The sequence below is a fragment of the Brachycentrus maculatus genome, unplaced genomic scaffold (assembly GCF_059751285.1).
Source record: "Brachycentrus maculatus isolate JH-2025_06_01 unplaced genomic scaffold, ASM5975128v1 h1tg000244l, whole genome shotgun sequence".
Taxonomy (NCBI): Eukaryota; Metazoa; Arthropoda; class Insecta; order Trichoptera; family Brachycentridae; genus Brachycentrus; species Brachycentrus maculatus.
In genome coordinates, this window is record NW_028280995.1 from 2,939,390 (window position 1) to 2,965,075 (window position 25,686).

A 25,686-nucleotide genomic window follows, 5' to 3' on the forward strand; every position below is an offset into this window, starting at 1 on the left:
CACATATCATGTAATAATTTAAATAAAGATATATAATTTTTGATTATTTATTCCAAATCTCAAGGTGCAGTCTGAAGACTTTAAACATCATATGACCTATATATTATAAACATATATCCTAGATATATATTTTATACAATATCAATAAATTAATATGTAAACTCATTTAAGTTTTAAAAAAAAAAAAGTCGGTCTATTTTTTCTTTCTCCATCGCTCCAAATGATAAACAGTCTAATATTTATATTTTCATTTATAAAGTGTATAAAAATATTTAATACTGTTGGTAGTCTAATCATAACTAACAAAAAATATTTATCTAAAAATAATGTTTTCTAGTTATTGTAAAATTGTATATTACTCATGACTTCAGTAACAGAATTTGAAATAAGTATTAAAATATAAAAAAAGTACAATCATTGAAAGAACCGGAGATAAATCTCAGTAAAAAAAAGCAAAATACATAGTTTTTGTTTCATATTTTAATAAATAAACGTCTACCTCCTTAGTTTATAATGGTAAGCATGTTTAGCTACCGTGCCGTAGGCCTGGGATCGACTCCAAGGGAGTTTAAATAAATATAAGTGATTTATCTCTCAAATATTATTTTAATATTACCCCGGTATCTGAAGCGCAGGATTGACCGCCTTAACTTCATGCATGGAAGGTAAGTAACAATCAAGATAACGCTGCGTCAATACAATTAAAAATCCTATGCACCAGTGGGTGCATAAGACACTTAATCATTGCACTAAACGAGGAATTGCAATAAATATTCTTTCAATAAATAACAATATATAATTATTATACTAGGTTCCATTTAAATAAATACAATAACCTACGTATTATAAGGGGAGTTTAGTTACTTGAAATACTTTTTATTATATACAGTAAGTACTGGATTTGACTTAATTATATATATATATATATATATATATATATATATATATATATATATATATATATATATATATATATATATATATATATATATATATATATTTTATTTTTTTATTTTTTTTTTATTATTATTTTAGCCATGGTTTTAAAGTGGCAACATCACCCCCTAGGGCTTTGGAGAGATCTGGGGTTTGAAACATTTTCACTTCATTAGTCTTTATCCATTTAAGTAACATCTTGTGACTTACGATAGTATGCCCTGTAATCTTTCAATTCCTTTCATTCTTTTATTTAAAAAGTGTTCCGCCGATAAAACAGTGTGCGACAGAGAAAACCAAGATGGCGATATTTTATCTGTTTTGAGAAAAACACAACTGACATAATGACACCATTTTGGTTTTTCTCTGTCGCACTCTGCTTTATTGGCGAAGCACTTTTAAAAATTAAAAAATGCATTTCTTTTCATATATATGAAATATACACTATATTCCCGCTACACTTCCCTTTCTTCTCTTATCATATCTCGGATACATTAATCCAGAAACCGGGTCTATTGTTATCGCTGTAACTGCTGCAAAACCGGACGTCGCTGACAATTGATTTGTAGTATGTCCTATGTTCTTCAGTCCATCTAATATTTCCTGAAAAATCAAAAGATGCAACATAAGCGTTGGGTTGTGGTAAAATATATGTATATATAATAGATATCGCTCACTCCTTTCAAAAACGTCATTTATCAAAAAACTAAATTTTTCTGGAGATCGTTTTTAATGTTTAAGAATAAAATAAAATGTATTAAAAATAAATATCAAGCCACAAATTGAACTTTTTATTGTGCAACAGATCTTTTAAGGTGAAACCTAAAGGTTTTTTCTCCATTTGAAAAACATTTGCTTAATTTAAAAAAATAAATAAACAATACCTTTTCTTCAAAATGCAAAAACAACACTTTCTGCCCTGTAGTGGGAAAATATTAAGTTAAAAATATGCCGCTTTTGCTGGGATAAAGTACATTTTCTGGGCATTCCGAAAACATGCACTACTGAAAATTGATGATTTTTGATTTATGACGTTATTGTCTTCATAATAATATTATTTTTATCAAAAGCAAAATTAATGAGAATGAATGCTGGGAACAGAGTGAATGGTGCTCTGAAATCAGTGATAGAAAATAAAAGCCTATCGGCGAAAGCTAAACTGGCAGTATATAATCTGGTATTAACCTTAATATATAGAAGTAAAGTATGGAGTTGGCTAATGAAGTATGAAAGTAGACTGGTTGCAGTCAAAATGCGATTTCTCAGATAAATGTAAGGTAAACGACGTATGATAGATGTTCGAATAATGAAATGAGGAAAGAAAACAAGGCTGAGATAAGGCGAATGTAGTTAAAAATAGGAGTGGAAGACGACCTAGGAAAACTTGGCATGGTCAAATATTTTAAATACAAAGTGGTCTGGTCAGGAGTTGGAAGAGAGGTATAATTGGCAGATATGCATTAGAAGACACATGAATGTAAAAGAGGCGAGGATCGTTTGCAAAGACAGATCGATGTGGCATTATTTCTCTCTGCCCATCCCTGCGGTGAAACGCCATCATGGTTGGTTAGTAAGTTTATGCATTCTTTAATTTGAATTTCTGCAAAATACACTATTGTTTTAAAACATAACTGATTTTTCGCAAATCGTTAAAACATTATATTTACATTAATTGATTCGGCAGTCACTTTGTGGCAAAATTTATTCATTTTGAATTAATGTTATAAGATTTTAAGAAAAAGTTTTATTTACTTAGTAAAACTTTGAATAAATAAAAAAATGAAACAATAAATCATTGAGAGATTGATTACCTTATCAAATCCACTCTCATGTTGTATTTCCATGGGAAATAATTGGTGATGTAGTCTCGGTGCATCCATGGCCACTCCCAGGTCTACTCCGCTTAACAAGTGCTTCATAATGATCTGTTAATATAAAAACAAAATCATTTTATTATTAATTTTCTATAATTATGCATCCTTCTATTACATGTGAGAAAGTGTCAATAGGGACAAAATAGTATGGGCAGTACGAAACAGCTCCTTGACGTTCCATACTCCTTTCCATTAGTGTATATTATAGAGCCAGAAGCTTCGCCTTCTTCCGACATCTCTTCGACCCTCGTGGAATAATTATATTTCTACATAAGTCGAAATTAATATATCATTCACTGTGTGGGATGAATTCAATCTGAAAAGGCAATGGGCAAATTTTGACGATTCTTGCCATTGCATATGTCGCTATAAACCAATTTGATACCATAATAATTAAACTCTTCTCAAAGACAAACACACAAGTAAATAATGCTTGCATAACTTTAAACTTATGTATCTCGCTCTGGCATGGTTTGGAATAAAGATTAATAAATAAACATGTTTCAGTGTACCCTGGACTGGTACCTGAAGCGGAGGTTGATCGCCTTTCCTTCATGGATTAATTGATGATCAAGATAACATTGCGTTTATATGATGCAGTGCTCTTTACACCATCGGATATGGATGAGGGTTTGAAGAAGAATTACTATAATTTAGTTTTGGTTGATTACAGTAAAAATTATCATACATAACATGTACTTCTCATACTTAAATCAGTAAAAAAAGCCAAATGTATATTGCCTTTTTATAGGCATAGCTTGCTTAACATGTTGGGTATGGCATACATGTCAGATGCTTACATTTAATATTTCCTCTGGTGTAGAATACTCGCCAAACGCGTATAGGTGACAACAATGAGTAAAATGGCTTAAAAGTATCATTGCATAATTGTAAGTATAAACCTTAGAGCCTTGACACAATATTTAATGTCAGTGTATAATGAATAAAATAAAATTATAAAAAATACATAAATTTATTTTATGTATAAACGTATAATTTGCTAATGTTAACTCATATTTAGTCCCCTCGACGACTCATGTTTATACTTGCTTGTCTCAAAGCGAGTTTAAATATGAACCGCGCATGAATGCTACACACAAAGAGAATAGTGTACTAGTACCTACAAAAATAAATTTATTATTATATGTATTTTGAATATACAAAGTTTTAGTGTTTTGTGATATATTGAAAACGGTGAACATATTAAGGTTAGGATTGTGGTTTGCTCTTACCAAGGCCACTTGTGTTGTTATTTTTGTTCCGCCAGCTCCTCCGACTACGAATCTCGCTCCTACTCCATCTTGGACCACAATGGTCGGCACCATGGAGGAAAGCGGACGCTTCCCGGGCTTGGGGAAGTTGGCTGGGGAAGGTGGAATGTCGTATATGTTGGAGATGTTCGGATAGGAGAAGTCATCCATTTCATTATTCAGGATGATCCCGGTTGAAGGTGATGCAAAAAATGAACCAAGGCTGAAAATATCACACACAATTATATACAGGGTTACGTTAGAATTTTAATTGGTGTTCTACTTTGAGCGGGTTTACATGTTCTCCAATACCATGCTTCCCCTCCCGGCAATACAAAATTAGCGTGTACACACACTCATCTTTATGCTTGTTTCTCCCTATGTCAAGCACTTATTTTGATAATATAAAATAAGGAAAACATAAGTACATATTTAACCCCACACAGTGTACAAATTTGCAAAATCTTCATAATATCCTTAAACACGTTGACTGCCAACTATGAGATAACTCGTGGATCAGGTTTTTTGCTAGAACGCCGACCACGAGTTATCTCGTACTGTCCTTGGCATATTCGTGCAGCTACGATAAAATTTTTAGTATATTAGTGCCAATAGGCTTCTGGGAAAAGAACAAATAATCAATGCAGATTTACATGAACCGAAAATTTATTAATAAATGAACAGAAAATATAATTATAAAAATATTATTGAAAATCAAGAAGTAAAAGAATATTTTATTGTTTGCGAAATTAGGGTTTTAGACCGGAATTCTAAAAATTACCGCTGCAATTAACAAGTTAAATAAATATATATATATAAAGAAATATTATTTTTTAGGTTTTTTTTTTGTAAAAAGATAAATATTTGTGTATTTACTATTTACAAAAATACTTCAGTTTCATACTATTTCTGTGAGCCTAAGCGGCTCATTATTAGAAATAGGTATCAAATTGTGGTAACTCAAGAGTCCGCGACACTAACCACGGGACGACAACCCAACGCAATGGCAGTGTTATCAGGTGAACATAACACCAATACTAAACATTGCTCATGATGGACTGTGTGCTATTTGAGAACGGCTGTAACTTAGCATTTTTTATATTTTCAATTGCATTGTTGTTTCATAGATTTTAAATACTTTCATTGCTTTATAAGCGTTGTTAAATTAAACATATTTAAAGTGTGTGCTTTCAATTTCTATTCTTTTCCATTAAGAAAGACTGGGGGATAGCAATGTATGATCGAGTACAGCTAGTTATAAATAGAATATATTCAATTTTTGACTCGGCAGTTATCAGGTTAAAAAGAAGGTAAGCGGTTACTAACATGTAATTGATTGTGCTTGTGACAGCAATGACATCTCCGTTGGGGGCTACAATGGATACGTGAGCAGTGCCATGATCTTCCACTATGTCAAATTCAGCGCCGTAGTAAGACCACTCGTTGGAGGTTGTATTGTCGGAAATGAGACTTTGTATGTATTTGGAAAATTCTATTGATGTTAGGTTGGTCAAAAGCTGTAAAAAGGGAAAAAAGATTCAATAATTAATAATAATAATTTGGATAATTTGTACAGCGCCATTTTCGTAAAATCCTCCTAAGGGCGCTTATAAAGACATAGATAATAATAATAATAATAGGATGTTGATGATAATGATATACAAAAAATAAATGGATGAAAATGTCGTCAATCGGTCTCGGGCCGTCGAGTCTGGATAGGGGAAAAGATGAGCCGACAAATTAAAACGCCTTCCTCTTGATCCCATGGGCTGGAGAATGGCCATGGTGTTGGGCACGACCCCTCCCTGAGCTTAATAATGATATTCATTAATATAAAAATAAAACACTTGTATAAGATCACTTTTGAGATTATTTATGTTAACACGCTGGTAGAGAGCGGGAGACACTTAAAAGCGTTCTATTTGCTTCTTTTGGTAGAGCGCAAGAGATGCAAAAAAAGCATTGTACAGACGGGTTTGTGGTTAATTGTGATTAGTATACTGAGGGTTGGGTGGCAGACTGTCTTTAGTATAAATAGGGTTGGGTTTGATAAAAAACTGCCCGACAACAATGTGTTAAGGTACATTGAAACAAGACCCGTGGTCTGGGATTAGATATTAATAGTTTGTATTTTCACTTATTGACGAGAACATTTTAGGATTTTGAAATAAGTCATGTTTGCATTAAAAAACTCAAAATTGGTCTTGAATAAGATTTTCATTTTTATATTTTATTTAAATCATCAGTTTTTCAAATCCATACGAACACGTTGACTGCCAACTACGAGATAACTAATAGATTGAGTTCTTTGTTAGGATGCCGACTAGCAGTTATCTTGTACTGTGTTTACATCCCATATTCGTGCAGCTACAATAAAATTCCTAGTATATCAGTGCTAATATGGATAGATAGCTCATGGGAAAAGAACAAAAATCAATACTGGCTTACATGAAGAGAAAATTTATTAATAAATGAACAGAAAATATAATTATGTACTATAATAAGACTTTTTAATAATAATAATATATAGTAATAAAACCCTTATCCGCACCCCAATGGTGCATAGGGCACTGCGTCATATAAACGCAGTGTTATCTTGATCGTTTTACACATGAAGGAAAGGTGATCAGCCCTCCGCTTCAGGTACCAGTCCATGGTAATATTGAATAAATATTACAGTGAAACTCATCACTTATATTTATTTTACCCCTCTTGGGAATCGAACCCGGGACCTCCAGAACGGTAGCCGAGCGTGCTGACCATTAGACTACGGAGGCGGAATAATAAAATATGATTAAATGAAATTGGCTTTTAACACTGGAATTCCAAAAATTGCCGTGGCAGTCAACGAGTTAAGTAATAAAAGTATTTCATCATTTTATTATACATAATTTGAGATAACAGGAAATATAACTTAAATAATTGGGTATATTTTAAGGATTAAGGGTACTTGTTCAAAAAATAAATCTCCAACTATTTAACTAGGCAAAAAAGGATCAATGAAACATTCTGTTTTATTTTTTATTGTATTTTGATTTATGAATAAACACACTACCACAAGTCGCTCACTCCTTTCAAGAATGTCATAAATGAAAAAACATGATTTTTCAGGAGAACGTTTTTAAAGTTTAAAAATATAATACAATGTTTTAAAAATAAATATCGAGCCTCTTATTGAACTTTTTACTGTTCAACAGAACTTTTTAGGTAAAACCTGAAGGTTTTTTCTCCATTTGAAAAATATTTAGTTTATTAAAATAAATAAATAAACAATACCTTTTCTTCAAAATGCAAAAACAAGACTTTCTGCCCTGTAGCGGGTCTTGAAAAGATTGTCATAAATGTGAGCATCTATAAATGCAATAATAAATTAAAATATAATTATAAAAAATAAATTCAAAATCGAGAAGCAAAAGAATATTTTTTAAGTGGCTTTTAGACCGGAATTTTTTAATCGCCGTAGCAGTCAACGTGTTAATAAACTTTTCTTCTTACCGGCTGCATAACATTTGGGTCCAGAAAATCAAGATCTCCCAGTCCAGTCCTCTTGGCGTAGGCATACTTGAATACTTCCACTATTCTCTGCCAGTACTCCAGACCATTCTCTACTATGTTGGTCGTCCCTACCGCCCAGTCGCGGAGAGTGTTGACGATGAAGGCGAGTAGGTGTCCGGATCCGGGGAGAGGAACCGTATGAAGAGTCATGTTGGAACCCATGTTCAACGACACAGGATCACGCCATGTAGACCTCAAAAAGTCAAAAATAGCCACATTATATAATATATTCATTTTGATTTGACAAGCTGTTATTTGGAGAGGAAGTAATGTCATAAAAAAAATCTTCACAAATAAATACATAATCTTTGACATATCGTGGGTATACTGGCAAAAACGTTATGTAACTCTAAAATCCCTGTTTGAATAATCCCTGTTATTTAAAGCTTTCAGCCTGAATAAAATACCCGCTACTAAACTTAAAGTTGAATTAACCATTATAACTACATATTTATGACATTTAAAACTACTTTGGGTATTTAGCCAGATTATATTGTAGAAAATTGAAAATTTTCTAATACTGCATAATTAAGTGAAAATTGGATATTTTCGAGTTAACGTTTTTATATTTTTTACTTGACAAGCTGTTATTTGGAGAGGAAGTTATATCTTAAAATAATCTTCATAAACTATTTAATAATCTTCAATATATAAATATACATTAATCTTCAAGGGATTTGTACATATTAGCATTGCGCAACTGACATAATCTAGTATAATCCATTATTTTCCTGTTATTAGCCATTTTTGGTATTTTCCTGTTATCTATTGTACCAACTATACCTTCTCTGTTTCCATTGCCTTATAGCAGTGATATTCATCATACTCAACTCTTTCATTTACCAAACATACTTATCTGTCAATTTGGAGCTAGAACCCCCTTCATACGATCAACGATTCAGTTAACACCTCGTCTATTTGATGCAGTGCCCTATGAAAGTAAGAGCTAGTGTGGTGATATCTATCCATTTTTAATTTGAATTGAATACCACTACTCAAATAGTGGTATTTACCATGTAAAATTTAAATAACAGAGAGCTGACTCTGCCTATGAAAAGTATTATTACATATTAAAAGTAAAAGTTGATTGAAAATAAACAGATCAACTTTTTTTAAGAAGAGTTGACTGTGCCTGGGGTGATTTGGTGAAAGTTGATTCAGAAATTGCAGAAACACTGCCAGTCAGGTACATTGAACATTCCGCTCAACTTCCAAATAGTCATGTGCATTATAAGACAATGACAATGATTGATTCTAGTCTTTTTAGTTGTTCTTCAATTGTAACTGTGAGCGGTTAGGTTAGGTTAGGTGAGATAAGGTTGCGTAGGTGTGGCTAGGTCGATGTTAAGCAGTTCTAGGGACGCCTGTCACTGAACGTAGTGCCCAAGTCGAATGAGGCGAGGGAGATCTCACAGACCGGTAACCCAGTGAAGAACATTCATAACTGAGATCTGCTGGATTTATGTCACTGCGAGAGGGGGGAGTTTTTAGCCAGTAAAAATCTGATACTATCTGGCAGTATGGGCTGCCAGGTGTCTATGAAGATTTTCTCCCCCTTCGCAAAAAAAAGGTGAGATAAGGTTGGGTTGGGTCAGTTTAGGTAAGGTTAGGTTAGGTTAAGCATGTGCTTACTGGTAATTCTTCATGTCCTCAGCAGTGATGATTCCATTTTTTAAACGGATGTCTGCCAAAAAGCTCTCTGTGAGAGAACCATTGTACAAAGCGTCTGCGCCATCTCTAGCGATAATTTCCAGACTTTCGGCAAGTTTCACCCTTTTTACTTTGTCTCCTTCAACCCAAACTGTGCCGGTCATTGGATTTATGAAGATTTCACTGTAAATAGAAACATAAAGATACAAACATAGGAAAGATTCCAAATAATTTCAATAATATTACTCCGGCTTGGTTTAGGTGGTGGGTGTAAAACATAGTCAGCAACAATTTATGTTTTTTATTATTTAATATAATCAGATACTGGATTATTCACCCTTTGAATGATACGAGTTTATCAATATATGTAATAGGTGTCATGACTTGAGATGAAATATTTATGTTTTTTAATGTTTCTTTTTCTTTTAAAAAAATACTTAGCAAATTTCAAATCAGAACTATATAAAACAGCCATTCTAATTATTTTGACAGACAAATAGTCTAATTTTGTCGATGAGTGTAATAAATAAGTAATTTTGTGAATAATATAATTTTTTTTAAAGCACATAAGAACATATCAGTGAAAGCTAAACTGAAGTTGGCAAAAGAAGGATGTAAATAGATTGAACACAGTTGAAATGCGATCTCTCAGACGAATGTGGTTATATGGAGAAAGAATGCAAGACTGAGGCTGGTTTGAGTGATCACTCTACACACGTGTAACATTCACCAATTCTACCCATTATTGACAACCTCACTACTCAAATTCTTGGAAGCTCTATATATATATATATATATATATATATATATATATATATATATATATATATATATATATATATATATATATATATATATATATATATATATATATATATATATATATATATATATATATATATATATATATATATATATATATATATATATGTATATACATTATTCTTGAATCACTAGAACTTCACTAGAGACATCTATTGGTGAGATGAAAAGAAGCTTTTTGTTGAGCAGAAACTCTTTTATTAGTATGTGAGGTCCGAATCCTGGATTATAATCACACACATGAGAAACGCCAGAAAATATCATTTTCATTTTTATTATTTAAGCTTATAATTTTATAAAAATGCCCAGACTTCCATATTTTTCTTTATCTTTGATGAAATGTAAAAAAATAACATAAAAATAACTCCTGTAATTTGAGATAATCTAGATATTGTGAACAAGTATTTGGACACACTCAAAATGTTGTAATTTTATGTTTTTTATACCAACCTCAGAGATGGTTCAGCCTTAATTTGATCGGCTCTTTCACGCAGAATTCTGGCAAAGTATTCAGTAACTTGGAAGCCATTTTTGCAAAGCTCGATTGTTGGCTGCAGGAGGTCAGCCCAAGGCAGAGATCCATACCTCTTGTAGAGAGTCTCTAGACCTTTTAGTTCTCCCGGTACTGCGGCCGCCATACCACCTGAAAAACCGTATCACAATATGTCCGTCATTTAGTGTGGGTGTCTCCAATTGTTCTCAAAGAAAGATTTAAATTGGAAACAGAATGTGCAAAAGAAGGTTTTCAGTAGACAAAAATTGATGAGGTAATAGGTCATAAAGATCCATCGGATTTAGTGGTGTCTTATTTAGAAAATATGACAAGACGAATAAAGGTGGAGACCGGAGCATTTCGTCGTAACGTAACACGTTACGCTGCGAGCATTCAGGCAGTCAGTACACCGAGCCGAGCGCTCCATCCATAGTTTCGGATGCTCGCTTATGCTCCGGTCTGTCTCCACCTTAACACAAATAATTGAGCTATGTGACAAATCTTGATTGATATAAGATATTGAATCCATTGTGTCTAATGTAATTGTTGTATCTTTTGTATTGTTTTTAGAGATCAACCTTATTGATTTTATTATTATTTATTATGAACTACATATACACATCCACTATCATTTTTAAGACATATAAACGTGCATATAAATCCTTTTACATAATAGGCAAGGGAAATTTTTAAGGCAAATAATAAATATTAAAAAAAAAAAACAAATAAAAAATTATCTGTTTTAGTGCTGAGATTCTTTCTTATGTGTGCTGAAATTGCCGAACCTGGGACCTCCAGCACAGTAGCTAAACACTCTAACCATCACAATACGGAGGAGTATATTTATTATTCAACTACAAGGGGTTAACTGTACCAGCTACAAAGACACCAAGGGTAGGATTGTGTCCTTTTGTTTTAAAAAATTAGTAGGTTTGAAATATGTAATTTGTAATAGGTAAGACATGATATGAAAATTTGAGGCTTAGGCCTAGGCGTATTGAGCTGACGGTTTCATTTTTTTTAAATAACCTAACGTCCAAGTGACTCTGAAATCTAGCTACGGCTTATGCAATACCGCTTATCATGACCCTACTCAGGCTTCAACGTTTTAAGTTTTATAGCCTATTTTTAATTAATGTTTAACTTAGTAAATACCACTATTTCTTAAAATCTACTGTGACACGTGTTTTGATCATTTTCAAACACCGTACGAACAGTAGATTTTAAGAAAAAACATTAATTGAAAATAATGCCTACTCGTGAGTAGATTTACTCTTTTCATTTGACATTCGTTGTTTTGGTTCCAAAGTCTCACCGACGGTGCTGGATATATTCCCGCCCTCGAACATGTCTTTGTGGGCGGCCGCAGGGGCCCTCTCCCTGGAGTCCAGCACGACTACCTTGTTGTCCGCCTTGGTGTACATGGTCAGCAGGAAGCCCCCGCCCAGCCCCGAGGACTGTGCGCAGGCCACTCCCTCGCAGAGTAGGGTTGCGATAGCCGCGTCGACCACGTTGCCTCCCTTGGTCAGAGTGTCACTGAAACGAAAGAAGCATGTTATGAATTAAGTACAAATATTTTAATAAAATTTGTATTTGAAACAATAGCCTTGTGATTTTCCATTTTATAATTAAAATAAAACTTTGTTTTAAAATCACTATAAACATTTTATTAAAACTTAATTATAATGTCTACCGGTTTCGAAGCTAACCACTTCTTTTTAATCAGTTTTGAGAAAGAAGTTATATTTTAATTACATATATTTGTAAATACCAATATTTTTTGAAATTTACTGTGTTTCGATGCATTCCACGTCATTTTCAAACACATAATTATGATATAATTTATATTAGAAGCAATAACTTTGCGGTTTTCCATTTTATAATTAAAATTTGTATTACTTTGTTTTAAAATCACTATAAATATTTTATTATCACTAAATTATAATGTCTACACTATAATTAAGTTATAAAATTATATTTTAATTACCGTTTTTATGACATTATTTTTTTAACGTTTCAACACAGTATAAGTCTGGGCATTTACAGGCTTTCGACCGTCATAGGCTTGGTTGAGCGATTACTTTACACACGTGTAACATTCACAAATACTACCCATGATTGACAACCACACTACATACTCTTGAAACTAGACAAATTGATATTCTGGGAAGAGGAAAGCTTTTATTGAGCAGAGATTCTTTACATCCCTGATTATATTCACATACTACTACTATCATCACGCCGTTTCCCGCAGGGGTAGGCAGAGAGGATGGAGCGCCATACTCTACTGTCCTGACATACACTCCTCGCCTCCTTCACATCCATACATCTAGTCATACATGCCCTCCGATTACGCAGACTTTTGACACAGCCAGATTTTAGGTTCTGATTGATCTGATCGGGCCAAGTCTTTTTCGGTCGTCCTCGTTCTGTTTTCCCTCTCACATTCGTCACATATATTTTCTTAGTCATTCTCTCGTTATCCATTCGCTCCACATGTCCATACCACCGTAAAGAACTCTTCCTAATCTTTTCAATTATTCCTCGTTCAGCCTTACATCCCTTTCTTGTATCTTCGATTTTAATTCTGTCATAGAATGATTTTACACACATTTGTCTGAGGGAGCGCATTTCACATACTTGAGAAACGCTTAAAAACATGATTTTCAATTTATTTTAATCAATCAATTTTACCCAATCATGGGTAGAATTGGTGAATGTTACACGTGTGTAAAGTGATCACCTAAACCAGGGGTTCCCAACCTTAATGTACTCTAGAGCACATTCTAAAATATCGGTAGGGTGGCGGGCACCACATATTTTCAATTGTCTGGCTCGTCACTAGACAAGTACTGTCAGCAAAGGAACCACTCATACATACAATGTCGCAAACATACCAACGTATTTAATAAACCATATTCATGCATTCATGGTGTATTCAAACACATTAAAACTATAACAAACAATTCACATATTCACATTTTTAGTCTCTGTCGAATAGTGTTGGGCACATACGAATCGTTCCGCGGGCGCCATGGTGCACGCGGGCACGTGTTGGGAACCTCTGACCTAAACCAGCCTATGACGGTCGTAAGCCCTGTAAATGTCCAGACTTCCATATTCTTCGTCATCTATGTTAATATGGCAACAACAAAAAAAAGTTCCGTGAGTATTTTTTTGAAGTTTTTGAAAGTCATACCAATATCGTTCACTCCTTTCAACAACGTCATATATGAAAAATCTTGATTTTTCAGGAGATCGTTTTTAAATTTTTAAAATATAATACAATGCATTAAAAACACATATCAAGCCACTTGTTGAACTTTTTACTGTGCAACAGATCTTTTTAGGTAAAACCTAAAGGTTTTTTCACCATTTGAAAAATATTTAGTAAATTTAAAACAATAATTAAACAATACCTTTTCTTCAAAATGCAAAAACATCACTTTCTGCCCTGTAGTGGGTAAATATTAAGTTAAAAATATGCCGCTTTTGCTGGTATATAGTACATTTTTTGGGCATTCTGAAAACATGCACAACTCAAAATTCACGATTTTTGATTTATGACGTTCTTGAAAGGAGTGAGCGATATATGAACTTCCACAGTCACAGTTTAATTTATACACTGTTAAGTATTTTTCTATAATTATTTTGTGATTTAATTTTTTATTATTTAGTCTGGCATCATTTTTCAATGTCCGTTCCAATGGCCGCACATAACTATCTGGGTCAGGTACATGCAAAATTACTGCGGTATCCGTTGTTTTAAAATACACAAAAACAAATTTAATGTCAAATTTGCAATAGCATAACGTGTCGCTATAAACTGTAACTTAGCGGTGTCATTTTAAATGGAAATGATGAGCATTTTTTTGCTTAAATAAAAGCGAAATTTATTAAAAAAAAGATACTAAATATATTTCAAATGGAGAAAAAACAGACCCCTAGAAAGAAAATGCCCAGAAAAAACAGAAAAAGCGGGATCAGACCCCCAGGAAGACCACCTAAACGATGGAAGGATAGCTGGTCTCCCACCTCCCAGGACCGACCAGAGAATGACAGGACCTAGTCCTAAAAGAAGAAGAAGAAGAAGAAGAAGAGAAAAAACAAACAGGTTTTACCGAAAAAGATCTGTTGCACAGTAAAAAGTTCAAAAATTGGCTTGATATTTATTTTCAATATATTTCATTATATTTTTAAACTTTAAAAACGATCTGCAAAATCAAGTTTTTTGATTTATGACGTTGTTGAAGGAGTGAGTGATATGTGTGGGGCTACCATACATATTTTCACGGGATATTTCGGTGGATTTATGAGGCGTTTGGACGTTATTTATGTCATTTTTAAACCAAGTCGCCAAAAAAGGTAAAAGATTTGCGCTTTGGTTTATCGGTTTTGTCGCGCACTAACTCGTTCGAGTTGTTCGTTTTATGCACTTGACGCGCCGAACATATAGCCATAATGCATTCACGGACGGTAACCCGCCGGTCTTATTAGCAATTGGACCTTGAAAGGGCGACAGGTCATCGAAAAATAATGCCAACATTTAAAATTAGGTTCTATCATATCGCTCGCTCCTTGCAACAACGTCATGTATAAAAAAAAATGATTTTTGAGGAGATCGTTTTTAAAGTTTGAAAATATAATACAATGTATTAAAAATAAATATCAAGCCACTTATTGAACTTTTTACTGTGCAACAAATCTTTTTAGGTAAAACCTGAATGTTTTTTCTCCTTTTGAAAAATACCTTTTCTTCAAAATGCAAAAGCAACTCTTTTGTAGTGGGTAAATATTAAGTTAAAAATATGCCGCTTTTGCGGGGATATAGTACATTTTCTGGGCATTTTGAAAACATACACAACTGAAAATTGACAATTTTTGATTTTTGAATCATGGGTAGAATTGGTGAACGTTACACGTGTGTAAAGTGATCACTTAAACCAGCATATGACAGTTGTAAGCCCCGTAATTGCCCAGACTTTCATATTCTTCTTGATCTTTGATGAGATGTCCAAAAATAATAACAAATGAATAAAGCCGTACGAGTGTATATGTTGGTATATGTACTCGTTAATGTTTCATCATTTATTCAGTTTAAAAGATCAAAATAACGATATTGAATGATAAATCCATATTTCCCAGAATTTCATTTCACTGATTGAGGCACAAAAATAGGCTTTTGTTTTTGTGGGGAGCATTAATTTAATCCTTCATTAACTTCCAAGCTTTTCGAAGCTTCGTTTACTTTTTAAGTATCATTGGAGAAAATCCAGATTTGTGAACAAGTATTTGGACACACTCAAAATGTTATCAACAATCCCATAAGCATTGTGACACAAACTCGTAAACAATGCAAATAAGTATATTACCTCGGGTAAGCAGCGTTGTAAACGCTATCTTACTTTAAGACATTATCTGTTTGCCTACGTACTTATATGATAATCCACTGTAAGATGAGAGGACTCACATAAACAAGTAAAATTTCATGAGACGAATTTATTACACTCAATACAATGTAATATTGAATAAATATTAGAGAGAGAAAATCACTTTTATAAATATATTTGACCCCCGAACCCGGGACCTCCACAACGACAGTTCTGACCATTACACTGCGGAGGCGGACCGTAATGATCAAGATAACATTGCGTCAATGGAATGCAGTGTCCTAACTAAGAAAACTTTCTACAACGCACATTCAATAACCGATGCTGAAAAAAATTAACTAAACTATTTGCAAAGCCGAAAATATACTATTGACTTACGAAAATAAAACATTTAAAAAACAAAAGTATTTTTTAAAATTCTATTCAGGTTAATACATTTGCATCTGAAACATGTATTCTTCTTAGAATTTTAGCCTACGAATGGTTATGCAGATTGGAGGACGGTATATTTGCGTATTGACCTCTTAATCCCGCATTCATAGTTTACTTTAATAGGTCCCTTTAAAAACGATAGATAGATATATGTATATATATATATATATATATATATATATATATATATATATATATATATATATATATATATATATATATATATATATATATATATATATATATATATATATATATATATATATGTATACATAATGCATGTATGATCGCTATATATTAAAACGTACATTTCAAATGTAATAAAATCTTTGTATTTCACATGTCTACAGTCTTCATAATTACCATTTTATTGTAATAATATGCGTTTGTGTTATATAACAGACATATAAACGAATGTGTTTATATGAATATGTAACAAATAATTGTATCCCCTACGTCTAATTAAAACAGTTGAACGTTAAAATGATTAAGATCGGTTGTAGAACAATTATATTAATTGAAATGTTTTGTTTCTCTAGGCATATTAAAATGAGTATGTAATTGATCTTGCGGAGTTCTCAATGTTGTATGACATCACTGCTTAGATGTGGTGACTCCTGTTTAATCTTTGAAACCATACCTAAACAGAAGAGAATTAGTTATAAATTACAGTAAAACCTCGATATAACATCTATGTGGATACATCGTAGAATGCTACACATTCCATGGACCGATATGGTCAGCAACGAAAAAATGCTCCAAAAGGAAATAGCAGGAAGACAATTGGCTTACGCTTTTGTCAATCTTTCTTCGGACTTTTGTCAATCTCTCTTGATCTGTGCTTGAACACGTTGCGCGTAAATTTGATCACGCTAAACTGTAGTAATAGCTTTCATCTTTCAAAACCGGACTGCCGGACGGTAAAATTCCGCGACTACGACAGTTTAGCGTGATTGAATTGAGTTCACGCACCGATCAAGAGCTCCGATCCGAAGAAAGATGGACAAAAGCACAAGCCGATCGTCGTTTTAAAACGCTAACTGACGAGCCGGACGGTAAAATCCTGTGTAATTCCGTGTAGTGGACAAACGCCCTAACTGTATTTATACAATCACGATGACATATTGATACAATATTGATACAATCACGATGACAATCAAACGTCAGTCTGCAATCTCATAACAATTATTTATTTACAAAATACATTGATTACGAAGAAACTATCTGAAAAAAAAATCAATCAAGTTATTCTGAAACGCTCGCGATCTTTTTCCACGAACTGCTTACAAATTGTTGGCAAAAGATTAATAAACATGTCTAAACAAGAAGAATGTTTGCCTCTGAATATTAGCATATTATACAGATTAAAGATTTCACTTTTTGACATCCACACAAAAGATATTATTCCAGCTGGGATATTATTTGTGATACATATATATAGCATAGGCCAGCGACGGCGAACCATTTTGAGCCCGAGTGTATTTTTTTAAAAATATTTCATACTTCAAAAAGACAAAATTAGAAGTCTGGGCATTTACGGGGCTTATTTCATAGGCTGGTTTAACTTATCACTTTGCACACGTGTAAAATAAAAATAACTCCTATAATTGGAGATAATCCAGATTTGTGGACATGTATTTGGACACACTCAAAATGTAGTAAATAGTAATATGTCGCGTGCCACATGTAATGAAAATAAAAATGCATCAAAAGTTTGTACAGACTTTTACTATCGAAAAAATAATCAAGTTCTTAATAATGGCAAAATAAAAGAATAAATAAAAAAATACTTCATCAAAAAAATGTAGAACCCTAAAAACTTAATTATAATTGAGATTTTTGCTGTTGGATGCTAGATGGCTTTTTTATATCGGGTTCATAGCTGGTAGCTTTTGATAGAACACAAGCAGTAGTACTTTTGTCTGTCAGTCTAAACTTTGAATTTTTTTGTATCACTTTTATTTTTTTATCTTCATTCGTGTGCCATGCAAAATCGTCTCGCGTGCCACCTTTGATACGCGTGCCATAGATTCACCATCCCTTGCATAGGGGATATGCATACATAAGTATTTGTAAGAAAGAAGTATAATATTTGTGTTTTTATTATTTACAAAAATACTTCAATTTCATACTTCTTTGTGAGCCTACGCGGCATTCATTGTTAGAAATAGGTATCAAATTTTTAATAAATGTTTTACTTAGTAAATACCACTATTTCTTAAAATCTACTGTGATACGTGTTTCGATACATTGCGCATCATTTTCAAACACCGAAGCACGTGTCACAGTAGATTTTAAGAAATAGTGGTATTTACTAAGTAAAACATTAATTAAAACTGGATAGATTTTACCACAAAGTGACTGCGAATCAATTAATGAAAAGGTATCAAATTGTGGTAGAGTGGGTTCGAACCGAGAAACTCTGACTTAAGAGTCCACGACGCTAACTACCACAACCCTGACACATTTGAATAGTTTTATAACCATGTGTACCTATCACAAAAAACGAAGAAAATTTGGCATGATCAAGTGTTTCAAATGCTTGAAAGTGGTCAGGTCAGGAGTCGGAATAATTGGCGTGTATGTACGAGGAGATGCATGAATGTAGAAGAGGCGAATATATTTATAGATTGGTGTGGTGTCCTACAGCTCTCTGCCTACTCCTACACGAAAACGGCGTGTTGGTTAGTTATTTTTTAGTTTATTAAAACATAATTTAAAAAAAAAAAAACAGTAGAAGTATGATAAAATATAAATAAATTATACGATTTTTACAGGGTCAACCTCTAGCTCTGTTTCAAGAATTGACCTTTTGTTTTTAACCAAAGATTTAATTAAATAACCATCACGCCGCTTCCCCGTAGACGTAGGCAGACAGAATAGAACGCTATACACTCTGTCTTTGAAAACATTATCCGCCTCTTCCACGTTCATGCATCTCCTCACACATACCCGACGATTATTTCGACCCTGACACGGCCGCTTTCAAGTATTTGACATAACTGATCGCGCCAAGTTTTCCTCGGTCTTCCTCTTTCTGCTTCTTTTTCCAACTACAATCGCCTCATAAATTTGTTTTACCGTTCTTTCCTCAATCATTCGTTCCACATGTCCAAACTATCTCTTAGTTAAATCTATGAATATCTGTGTCGCCTACTTTCAAAATCCGCCAGATCCAAATTTATAAGATTTTAAAATGAAAAACTCCATCAGAATGCCAATTGTGGGTTTTATTTTTTAAAATATTTATATACTTGAAAACCCTGCTAAAAAAATACATTAAAATAGCCTTGTATTTCAAATTCCGCTATATTCATTGAACCTGCCTTCTGACCCGTATCGGCCAATCATAGAGCGGGGATAGGTCAAACATTAAGATGACGTCACTATCGGTTTGTATCTCGTGTTTTTTTTAATACTGAAAAAAGGGAAAATTCTCTATTTCGTAATATTTTATCTAAAGATAGACAAATCTTTGAAACATAAATCGCTCACTCCTTTCAAGAACGTCATAAATAAAAAAAACTTGATTTTTCAGGAGAACGTTTTTAAAGTTTGAAAATATAATACAATGTTTAAAAAATAAATATCAAGCCACTTTTTAAACTTTTTACTATGCAACAGATCTTTTTAGGTAAAACCTGAAGGTTTTTTTTCAATTTGAAAAATATTAAGTATATTTCAAAAAATAATTAAACAATACCTTTTCTTCAAAATGCAAAAACAACACTTTCTGCCCTGTAGCGGGTAAATATTAAGCCGCGTTTGCTGGGATATAGTACATTTTCTGGACATTCCGAAAACATGCATAACTGAAAATTTGTCGATTTTTGATTTATGACGTTCTTGAAAGGAGTGAGCAAAATGTTACGTGGAGAATTTCGCATTTTCTATAAAATCGACTTTCAAGGATCTGGCGGATTTTGAAAGTAGGCGACACATTCTTGCATTCTTTTCTTATTTCACCATTCGAACATACAGCAAACATCGTTTTGCCGCACATTGTTTTTTTTTAAACAATGTACATTTATTGTATATTGCGTATTTTTATGATTCTACACACAATGGATGTATTTTTTGTTATGATCAAACAAAACAATTGAATCATTTGATATAATTATTGTTATCGGCGACAATATAGCAGTTATTGCACTGCTTAAACAAAATAATCAACAAGATAACAAAAGAATGTGATCACTATAGTTATCAAATATTTAAGACTTATCGAATATTTCATTGCAAACTATTTAAAAAATTAGTACAATGAAGTTTTATCAAAAGTATTATTTTTAGATAAAAAATTAGTATAAAATAATATAATATAAAACCCTTATACGCACCAAATGGTGCATAGGGCACTGCTTCATATAAACGCAGTGTTATCTTGATCGTTTACACACGAAGGAAAGGTGATCAGCCCTCCGTTTCAGGTACCAGTCCAGGGTGATATTAAATAAATATTACAGTGAAAAAATCACTTATATTTATTTTACCCCCCCTGAGAAATAGAACCCAGGACCTCCAGAACGGTAGGCGAGCGTGCGAACCATTACACTACGGAGGCGGTCAAAATTGTCCGCCTGGTATAAAATATATAATTAAAATGTAACTTTGTTTTAAAATCACTAAAAATATTTTATTATAAATTGTGATGATGATATTTTATTATATTATGATGTTTACCGGGTTCGAAGCTAACCACTTCTTTATCAAGACTTATTAATGCCATATTAGTATTTATCAGTCTTGATAAAGAAGGCGGTTAGCTTCGAAACCGGTAGACATTAAAATTAAGTTATAATAAAATATGTATGGGGATTTTAAAACAAAGTAACATATTAAATATAAAAATAATTAAAGACCATTGCATGTATACAGAAGCATAGGAAGACCGAGAAAAACATGGCACTATCAGGTATGCCAAATACTTGAAAGTGGTCAGGTTAAGAGTCGTAACAATCGGCGGGTATGTATGAGGAGATGCATGAACGTGGAAGAGGCGAAGAATGTTTGCAAGGACAGAGTGGTGTGGCGCTCTATTCTCTCTGCCTACCCCTGCGGGGAAGCGGCGTGATGGTTAGTTAGTTAGTTAGTTAGTCATGTATACAGGTTTCAAGAATTAATGCTGTTTGGATGTTCAATATACAGAATGGTGTACGTTCTGCAAGTGTATAAAGTTATCGCTTAAGCCAGCCAAATGCCAGGTTATAAGACCTGGGATACTAAGACTTAAATATTTTTTACAATTAAATATAGTTACAACATTTAAAAAAAAACATTTTCTAGACATTTCTACTTTTGATAATTTTAAAATTAGTTGCGCTGTTCTTTTTAATAAAAAGACTAAGCTCTTGAGCTTGGAGAAGGATCTTCTTTTAATAAAAAAGGAAAGAACGATACATGCTTTATATTAAGGTACTATTATGATTGAAATCTGTAAAGAAAAAAGAAAGATAGTTAGGATTGAACTACTCACTCCTTTCAAGAACGTCATAAATCAAAAAAACTTGAGTTTTCAGGAGAACCTTTTTTTTTAATTTTCAAAATATAACACAATGTATTATAAATAAATATCAAGCCACTTATTGAACTTTTTACTGTGCAACATATCTTTTTAGGTGAAAACTGAAGGTTTTTCTCCATGTGAAAAATATTTAGTATATTTAAAAAAATAATTGAACAATACCTTTTCTTCAAAATGTAAAAACAACATTTTCTGCCCTGTAGCGGGTAAATATTATGTTAAAAATATGTTTTTTTGCTGGGATATAGTATATTTTCTGGGCATTCCAAAAACATGCAAAACTGAAAATTGACGATTTTTGATTTAAGACGTTCTTGAAAGGAGTGAGCGATTTAATTAAAACGCAGAATCAAAGAATTACCTCAAAGTGACGAATTATTAAATTTAAAAAAAAATGACAAATTGGCGCTGATTAGATGTTATCAATAATTTAATTTTATCATTTGATCCTATACTCGAAAATGACGAAAATTTGACGATTCAATAACATTTAAGCTGTGTATGGCAGATAAATATGTAATCCACCAACTTACGTATGCATATATCATAATTTAAATATTTATTAAAACAGGCATTTGATATACTAGATCATGTCCGGTTTTCCTCCTCTTCCTCTGCTCCTACATTAACCCACATTCACATCATACATTTGTTCTGTTCATACTGTTCGTTCTTTACTCATTCCCTACACATGTCACATGTATCTCCAAGGTATGCTTGAATACAATAGTTAAGAGACTAGAATGTGTATTTGATTACGCACTTTTATCGATTGTTAGCGGTATGATCGATAATCCTGAAATTATCCGGAACATTGTGCATTCTGTATGTTCCCGATAGTTACCTAAGACAGCGTCGACATAGATTGTTTCACATTCCTATACACAGGACCAATCTGCCGATGGTTATGCCTGTTGGAAGAGCTACCGCTATGTTGAACATTATCACATTGGATATTGATCTGTTACATGTGTCCGAAGGAGTTTTCCGAAGCGAGATTCTTTAACACTTTTAAGTCTTCTTGGTTATTTTTAATATATACGCCTTGAATATTGTTTGTTTTGTACACACATTTTTTTTTGAATAAAATTGAATTGAATTGAATGTCCAAACTATTTTAACATACCTTTCTTAAGGCCCAATAGGTAAACGATAAATCGCATGTTAATTTTCTTAAACCCCCGTAATATTTGACGTATTAGAATTTTTGCTTAAAATACCGTTTTTGTACTGAAAAATTAAGTTTTTCTTTCAGGTTTTGAAAAGAAAAGAGTCGTTGAAAAGTTAGGAGTTAAAAAATGTCAAAAAATCCATTCTTAGATAGCTGTCATGAACTCAATCATGGAACGTCATAAGACTGATCATACATGAGTATGTATTACTTCCAAAATGTTGAGTAGTGTGGTTGTCAATCATGGGTTTAATTGGTGCATGTAACACGTGTGTAAAGTGCTCACGGTCTATATTCTTCTTCATCTATGTTGAGATGTTAAAATATAATAAATATTTTGACTTACCGGCCGATTGCAGCACATTCCACTCCATTGGAAGTTATCGCTGCATGTTTGAACCCGTCATCGTCGTAATGCAACACATCATCTTGCAAATACAGCACGCTGACCACTAGCGCGGCTACCACGGCAACAAGCAAAATTCCAAATATAAGGAACTTTACTCTGAAAAAAAAAAAATTTTTTTTAAAAGAAAAAGTTGATATTAGCAAATAAAATAAAACAATAAAATCACAAGAGGCTTTTTCACAGAGGATCATATTTTTTCTGAAAAAAAAGTTTTTTTTTACTATACTTTATTTTACTACAGTTATAGTGGAGCAACCTCTCATAACGAGCATAATTCGTTCGAGAATCTTAATCGTTAAGCGAAATACACGTTAAGTGAAACATTTTTTTGTTTTTACTAGCGCGAAAGTCTTGGCTCACAAGTGAATGTCGTGAAAAACGGACTTGGCTTTTCTCTATAACTCGTTTTGCGAAATGTCGGTCGATAAGGGAGCAACAATTTTTTTTACTCGTTATGCGAATTACTCGTTATGATAGGTGCTCGTTACAAGAGGTTACATTGTATTTCATTTAAAAAAAGTAAATTACGGCTTGGGTGTTTTACGAGTATTCTAAACTGCATGTGATTAGAATCGCTCAATGGTTTGTTGTAGCATAAACGCAACATTCTACCAATATTTATAGCATGACTGCATTCAGCGTACAAGATTTATTTATATAAAACTGGTTTGTCAAAGTATTTTATATACAAACACGCATAGGCTTGTTGACACAAATTGCTTTCAATAGTTTTAGAAGTATTCTAAAAATACCTATATGAAGTCATAAATCATAATGAACGTTTTTAGTAGATTTTTAGCTTCAATACATTGGATATATAAATTATACTTGTATGAGCTAGTATACGCCAGGATGCAGTGGTGGGATTCAGCCGGTTCGCACCGGTTCTAGCGAACCGGTGACATATTTTCGCCGGAGTTCGCCGAACCGGTCCTTAACCCTTTATAACATTGCTTTTAATTGACTTATAAATCTGTAAATACTTTTATAATTGGAGAATTCTCATTTGTTATGTGAATGCTCTGTTTATGTGCAGAATAAAAAATAAATAAATGAATAAATGTAAAAACTATTAAGTACCTAAAGGGCGAACCGGTTCTTGAAAAATTTAAATCCCATCACTGCTAGTATGCTAGTATGAGCTGGTGTCCGCCTCCGTAGTATAATGGTCAGCACGCTTGGCTACCGTACTGGAGGTCCCAGGTTCGATTCTCAGGGGGGTCAAATAAATTTAAGTGATTTTTAAAATTCTAATATTTAATCCATTTTACCCTGGACTGGTACCTGAAGCGGAGGGCTGATCACCTTTCCTTTATGTGTTTACGATCAAGATAACATTGCATTTATATGGTGCAGTGCCCTATGCACCATCGGGTGCGGATGTGGGTTTAAAAATATACGTGTACGAGGATGCAACCCCAAGTAGCCTTGTAATTGCTGCTATTTTAAACATAATTATTATTTTCAGTTCTGCCTTCTACATATTTCTTCTCTATATCTTTTCCTTTATATCAATAATATTAGTATGATCCTTTAATTTCGTGAGCAGTGTCAATTAAAAAATAAATAAAAAAGAAAACTGGGATTTAATAAATGTTTACTTTCTGTAAAAAAAAACTTTTTTTGTTTCAAATGTAGTATTATTTAAAATAAACATTTTTCTCATTTTAATCTTTTGAATTTGAAAGCAGACTTACTTCTTCGTGAAAAGTATTTTTTAAATTTCGAATAATCGTCTCTGCAGTGTTGGATTCAGATAAACAATTATTGCCATTCGAATTTTAAGCTTTGTAATTTGAAAACAGACTTACTTCTTTGTGAAAAACATATCGCTCACTCCTTTCAAGAACGTCATAAATCAAAAAACTTGATTTTTCAGGAGAACGTTTTTAAAGTTTAAAAATATAATACAATGTATTAAAAATAAATATCAAGCCACTTATTGAACTTTTTACTGTGCAACAGATCTTTTTAGGTTTAACTTGAAGTTTTTTTCTCCATTTGAAAAATATTTAGTATATTAAAAAAAAATGAAACTATACCTTTTCTTCAAAATACAAAAACAATACTTTCTGCCCTCTAGCGGGTAAATATTAAGTTAAAAATATGCCACTTTTGCTGGGATATAGTACATTTTCTGGGCATTCCGAAAACATGCATAACTGAAAATTGACGATTTT

The 25,686-nt window shown here is 32.8% G+C and overlaps 1 protein-coding gene across 1 annotated transcript; it reads right to left on the reverse strand.

The window, feature by feature from the left end:
* Nucleotides 1–998: 998 nt before the first annotated feature.
* On the reverse strand, nucleotides 999–25,334 carry LOC148306344 (scoloptoxin SSD14-like). The gene is made up of 10 exons (XM_088265209.1): nucleotides 25,318–25,334; nucleotides 23,444–23,602; nucleotides 11,896–12,116; nucleotides 10,538–10,730; nucleotides 9,248–9,448; nucleotides 7,556–7,808; nucleotides 5,387–5,577; nucleotides 4,043–4,283; nucleotides 2,748–2,861; nucleotides 999–1,539 (listed from the first exon to the last, which is right to left on the reverse strand). The coding sequence occupies exons 1-10, from the start codon at nucleotides 25,332–25,334 to the stop codon at nucleotides 1,381–1,383; spliced, it is 1,749 nt and encodes a 582-aa protein (XP_088121335.1). The 3' UTR covers nucleotides 999–1,380.
* Nucleotides 25,335–25,686: the final 352 nt, after the last annotated feature.

Excerpts from the sequence above, each read along its gene's own strand:
- LOC148306344 (XM_088265209.1), bottom strand. Across the intron at positions 12,117-23,443 it reads GAATGTGCTGCAATCGGCCG|TGACACTCTGACCAAGGGAG; the intron begins GTAAGTCAAAAT and ends CTTTCGTTTCAG. Across the intron at positions 10,731-11,895 it reads GAATATATCCAGCACCGTCG|GTGGTATGGCGGCCGCAGTA; the intron begins GTGAGACTTTGG and ends ACGGTTTTTCAG.